The 6,000-nt window shown below is 54.8% G+C and overlaps 1 protein-coding gene across 12 annotated transcripts in view; it reads left to right on the forward strand.

The window, feature by feature from the left end:
* The window catches only part of LOC120374024 (protein lava lamp), a 41,864-nt gene extending 36,129 nt beyond the window's left edge, over window positions 1–5,735 (forward strand). For 11 of the 12 annotated variants that reach the window (XM_039493214.1, XM_039493216.1, XM_039493219.1 and 8 more), the window contains 5 exons: window positions 1,258–1,350; window positions 1,805–1,915; window positions 2,161–2,307; window positions 2,686–2,746; window positions 3,712–5,735. In XM_039493214.1, coding sequence (XP_039349148.1) covers window positions 1,258–1,350; window positions 1,805–1,915; window positions 2,161–2,307; window positions 2,686–2,746; window positions 3,712–4,316 — 1,017 coding nt within the window. In that variant the 3' untranslated portion in view covers window positions 4,317–5,735. The remainder of the gene's footprint in view (window positions 1–1,257; window positions 1,351–1,804; window positions 1,916–2,160; window positions 2,308–2,685; window positions 2,747–3,711) is intronic. The other variant, XM_039493220.1, reaches the window with a different exon arrangement.
* The last annotated feature ends 265 nt before the right edge of the window (window positions 5,736–6,000 follow it).

Below are 6,000 nucleotides of genomic sequence, written 5' to 3' on the forward strand. Positions count from 1 at the left end.
ATGTAGCGATGCTCCAGGCTTAAAGGCCTTTCTGGGCCTCAGGGTACAACATAGCTAATGCCACTCCTTTTCTCCTGCTCTTTAGCTGGCTGGTCTGTAACATCTTTGGGGCAGGGACTGGCTCTAGTACAGTGCCAGGCACAATGGGGCTCTGATTGCGCATGGGGCTTCTCAGCAGAACCATAGCTAAATTAGTAACACCAGGGTGATGGGACAGTTCTGAGACCTTCTGGGAGATCTAGAGAAATTGCCCTTTCCAGGAAGACATGGAACAGCCCCTGTTGTCAGAGTACTACCGGTGTGGTGTTCTGCTTTCTCCTCGTTGATATCACTCGGCTGCGTGCGTGTGTTCCCTCTGTGTGCTGCCCCAGCTCTGCGCAGATAGCTGACACAGCAGACCCGACGAGACCCCCCAATAACCACAGAGTCCAGTAAGATGCAAAGCCACGTCGGCTAGGTTTATTGCGATCTTGGACACCCTTGCAGGGTCCCCGTAGATTACTTAGTCTACCGGGCGTACTGCGACAGAGTGCCTCTTGGCAATGGACCCGGCTCAGTCAGTGGCGAGACTTTCCACTTCCCCCTCGGCCGGACAAAGACACCGCCCCAGGGGTACATTCTTATACACAGGTACAAACAAGTTACACATCACACCTGACGTATTGAGGGGGCCACCCCTCTACGCAGCGAGGTTCAACCTCTCTACGTATTAAGGTGCCGCCTTCTGCCTTGTACATGTTGGTTCGATCAAAACAACTCTATCCATCATTTTACCCTTTTGCCCCTGTCATTGGGATGGGTCGGCCTGTCCTTTTATTTTCTATGGAATGTTTCAGTATAGTGTATTCTAGTGCTGTGTTTATACTTCGGTATGCTAGGTGAATATATGTTTATGCAGCGTCAGCCCTTTTCTTGCCAGCTTCTGTGAACTGAGCCAGCCTCTGGCTCACAGCTTAACTTTGCTTTATGTTAGCAAAGTCTTGACCATTACTTTAGTTCAGGCCTCAGGCCTCATACCGGGCCTTTATCAGGGCCTGCACTTACTACAGCCCCTAATGGGACAAGCTCCGACCACTCGTCCGTTCAGAATCCCTGCACTGTAGATTGATGGTTCCGCTTTCCCAGACAGTCTCCAAGGTGTCTTTTTTGACCTCCTCCGCCCACCGGGGCAAGGAGATGGAACTGAAATAGAACAGAGCGAGAGATCCGAGTCCATTCATCGCTCCGCCCTGTCCACGTGGGTCTGTTTCTCTGCAGGGGCTGAGTCAGTGCGCGGCCGGCCAAGTCACAAGGAGCCCCCAAGAAAAGAGCCAAACCCTGGAACAGCAGCAGCAGTTGGTGACCGAGCAGGTAACGAGCCATGCGTTTGGCTTTGTCTTAGGCTCTCTGCCTCATCATAGTTTTTACGCTTCTCTGAAGCGGGCAGGTGGTCTCCAAGGCCAGGGAGCCATCACAGGCAGGATTCTGCTGTCAGAGTGGCTGTGTGAGCGTAGGCTCTGGCATGTGGCGGCGTGAACATGTGGGCATAGAGGGGAGGTAGCCAAAAGCCCTGACTGAAGTTGCATGGGCATTTGAGATGACAGGGATGGATGGAGTGTCCCAGCTAGCTGGAGCAAGGCACAGGAAAGCAGGGGTAGCTACAAGCAGCTTGGGAAAGTGTGGGGGTATCCCAAGGAGCCAGAATGGATGGAAAGTAGAACAGGCTTCCTAGTTACTGTCCAGAGCTTCTTGCACCTGGGGATTTAGGCCGATGCCAGTGAGGGCTGGTAGAGCCCCTGAAATTCACTCTCTGCTGCTCCAACAGCTCAAGGGCTTGTTCAGACAGAGGCAGCAGCTGCAGTCAGGGCACAGGAAGCTGTCAAGAGACCAGAAGGACGAGTGCTCAGTGGAGCAATGGGTGAAGAACTCTCAAGTGGTAAGAACTGCCTGCCCCGTCCCCGCCCCGCATTCGTCCAGCTCCATGCAGCCCATCTTCACACCCAGGAGGTGGCTGCAGTAAGGCTGGTGCTGGTTTGTGGGTGTTGGGACACAGGCAGCAATTGTGAATGTGGCAGTCGGTTGACTCTGAAGGGCTGTCAGGTACGAGCCACGAACCCAACAGGTACTCCTGGTATCTGCCATGAACCCACTATCGTCTTTGGTCTCATGTGGTTTCTGCAGAATGCAAGAGGAGCCATCAAGCCACACGGGAAACCGCCGCAGGAGCTAAAAGAAAAGCAGCAGCCTGTGCCAGGAGATCTGGGCTTCTCCACCAGCACCGAAGAAGTGCAGAGCCTCAGGCTGCAACTGCAAGAGAAAACGGAAATGGTATGGGCCTGCCTGCCCCAGGGAACGCACCACAGCTCGAGGGCAAGCTCGGTACTGAGTGGGGAGCTGTAGATCTGGCTCTCCTGAGGCAGGATCAAGCTGGCCAGAGGCTGGGAATCAGTTTGAGCATCAGTGCAAACTCCTCCTCTGCCATCCACCATTATGGAAGGATCCCCAGGCCCATGTGCTGCAAGAGCCCGTCATGCTCTGTGCATCCTACTCCACACCCTTATCCCTCTGCATCGGATTTTCTGTCTGCCTCTTAAGGAATCTGCCATTTTCATGGCCTCCCATTAAAATATGTACATGTGCAAGGGGCCACCCAGGCAATGTACCCACCGCAGGGTTTCTAACCGAGCCGCTCTGTGTTGTTTCCAGATTTCCGCAATGGCCTCTGAGATCCAGGGACTGCAGCAAAAGAACGAACACCTGATGAAAGGTAGGATGGTGGCATTGCCATGGCACAGGCTGTTCTTAATGGTACCAGGCTGCTGCTTGCAGCTGTACTGCAGGGCAGCGGGAATGGGGTGCTGGGCCAGCAGAGACCGAGATAGGCTGCTCATTTAAAAAGTGAAAGCTCAAGGCCTTTCTGCAGACTAGGGCCTGATCCTGGGAGATGCCGAGCGCTCTCAATCCCACCTGGTTCTAATGGGAATTGAGGTTGCTCAGGACCAGATCCTCAAAGATGTTTAAAGGTCTAACTCCCATTGAAATCCATGAGAGTTAGGAGCCTAAATATCTTTGAGGATCTGGGCCCCAACGCCTCCATGAAGAGGGACAGTCTCTCTCTAGATTGAGGCCTATGTTAGGAATCACCATGTCTCTGAACAATCCAACGATCCTCCATATCTGCATCTAGTTTCTGGATGCATCAGAGGAAAGCAGGGCAGCCTTCAGGGTACACAACACAAGTGCAATATCATGCTGTGACGGGAAGGCATGTTTGACCTGGGACATGAATAGCTTTTGATATTTTTACCCTAACGTACGTGACCCCAGCTGCTGTTATTTTATAGACTAGATTTCAGCATTTACCCAGTCCTTTGCCTTGGTAACATCCTGCAGCAGTGAGTTCTGCAGCTTAACACGTACTCTGCAATTTCAACCTTACCTTTGGCAGCTGTAACTGGTTTGCTTTATAATTCCATTGAGTTCCCCCGTCCCTTTCCAGCTCTTTGATTGGAAAAGGTGATTGGGAGTCTCTGCTTGACCATTCATGGTGTTCCACACAGTCCATCCTTGCGAGAACCCCAGCCCATGACTTCAGCAGAATTGCAGCAGGAGTTAGTCCCAGTGATCTAGCACTCCTTGCTGAGGCAGTTGAAAGGAACTGCCACCTAGAGCTTTGCAGTGGAATTGATCATCTGATGCCCAGTAACAATCTCCTTCCTCTTCTCCTAACAGCGAAACTGCGGTTTCAGCAGCAAATCCAGGACATCCGCAGCCTCCAGCAGCAGCGACAGGAAAGGAGCGACTCAGACCTGCTGGTTCCTAGGCTCTCCAGCCAGCAAGAGCTGGAGTTGGGGCTGAACCAGCGGAGCGATGGCTCTGGACCTCCGACAGGTGGTGATCCCCATGCTTCCTCCCTCTGCCCCCCGCACAGCAGAGCGGCTCTGTACCTAGCCAAGCAGGTGGTGCTGCCCGAGGCAGGAGACGAGCTGCGTTGCTTCAGTTCTGAAAGCAGTGGCAGCCAGTCCCACAGGTCCCAGGCAGGGTCAGAACTGCCAGCGCCGCCGCTGAGCAAGCTCCCTGCTGATTCTGTGACTGGGAAGCTGCCTCCCCCTTCCACACTGCCCCTCCCAGCCTCCACCCCGGCATCTGGCAAATCCTCCCCCGAGGCCCGCTCCTCCCCAGTGAGCCCCCGGAGTCAGCCTGGAAGCCAGGAGTCCTCGTACACTCCCAAGGGGGCAGTGCTGCTCTCGCCGAGACCCTTCCGGGCACAACGACTGGGCTCTCCCTTTAAATTCAGAGTGAGCCCGGAGCCCCCAGGGGAGAGCTGTGGCAGCTGAAGCACCCTGTCCGTTGAGGTCAGATTAGATGATCACAATGGGCCCCTTCTGGCCTTGGAATCTATGAATCCTGCATGGCTGGGTACACGTGGCTTTGAATGATCTGCTCTGTGCCCTCTTCTTGTCCTCTGAGCTGTTCGCCATAGAGCCTGGCTGGTAAATGAATGAACATAGCATGTTTTCTTGGAACTAGCTTGTTTCCCCCTGGCAGCGGGGAAAGGTGGTCTCCTGACCCCTTGGGTTGGAATTCAGATTGGGGGCATGACAGGGGAGGGGCTGTTCTTGCACTAGCCGGGCAACTAAGTCCAACAGTCCTCAGTGCCCCGCCCCGCGCCCCTGGGCCTCCTGGAGTAGGGAGCCACCAGTGTGGTCTGTGAGCAGCAAATGGTTTGATGTATGCTACAGGTTCTTCCCCTGCCCTCCTTGCCCGAGCATCTGAGCACCTACCGCTCATGCACTAAGGGATTTGACTCACTTTTGCCACATGTAGTTCTTGCTTTCGCTCGTCTTCTCCTCAGGGGGAGAAATGTGCAGTGGAGTGTTGGGAAACATACCCCCTGCTCTGTGTTTATATGGGGAAGGGACGGTCAGAGGGGTGCGCCTGGCACCTAGACCACGAGGTGGGGAGGGTTGTGATGGTCCTTGGTTTCATCCCACAGTCTGAGGCTGGCCCCCAAGACAACTCTGCCTCCTGCATAGCCGAGCCGAGCTTTACCCTGAAGTTAGGAAGTGCCTTGGTGCCAGAGGAGCAGAGCCCAGCCAGGCCCCAGCCCAGAGCTTTAGGTGATCTACTACATAGGCTGGGCCTCTTCTGTTCCCCCTGAGATAGAGAGCTGCTTCTCCTTCCCTGGAAGCTCAGCCTCCTGAGGGAGAGGAGGCCGTAGATAGAGTACCCAAGCTACACCAGCTGCACTGCTCAGCTGCTGCATTGAGGAACAGGCAGCAGAGCGGGCCCTCGTAGCTCACTGCCTCCAGTTCCCTCGTCCCTAGCAGCCCTGCCTTCAGAGTCATCAGGCAATGACCACTGGATGGGCCGACCTTTTGCACTGTAAGCCAGATCTCCCCTCCTGCTCACCGCTGTGCTGCCACAGCCCTTCCAAAGAGGTGGAAGAGTTGGTGGAGGGGGCAGGTGCCCCACTGGTAGAGTTTGGGTTTCCCAGGGAAGTGGGGTTCAGCGGTGGGCAGCTAAGGATTGTCAGCATAGTCACAGATGGATTTGATTTTTGTGAAGGCCTGATGCCCTCTGGAGCAGGCCTTGATCCTCTCCCCCAGCTCTCCGTGCTGCCCTGTGCTTGCTGTGAAAACCCCTTGGCATCGGGCACCGATCGCTATCCCCGCAGCTGATTTCTGGGGTGAGAGCGAATCCCCACTCTCACTATTCTGCTTCCTGTGTGGATAATGTGTCTGTCTTCCATAAAGGACTGGAATGTGCTCTGCTGCCTCAGACTGTTCTTCTGCTGGGCCCCCAGGGACGGGAGGCTGGGCATCAAGGCTGGCAGGAAGATGGCTGAGAGGCTAATAGCAAGGAAGCCTTTCAGGCTGGAGTTCTAGGTCTAGGGATCAGAGCCAGGTTCTGGTTCAGCCCATTGCTGTGCTAAGGATGCAGGTAGGCTCCCCAGTGTTTGGCGTATGAGGAGAGGCAGGTTGGCTTCCTTTTCCAGATGGGGACACACCACAGCTCAAC

The sequence above is a fragment of the Mauremys reevesii genome, linkage group 10, assembly GCF_016161935.1.
Source record: "Mauremys reevesii isolate NIE-2019 linkage group 10, ASM1616193v1, whole genome shotgun sequence".
In the NCBI taxonomy this organism is placed as follows: Eukaryota; Metazoa; Chordata; order Testudines; family Geoemydidae; genus Mauremys; species Mauremys reevesii.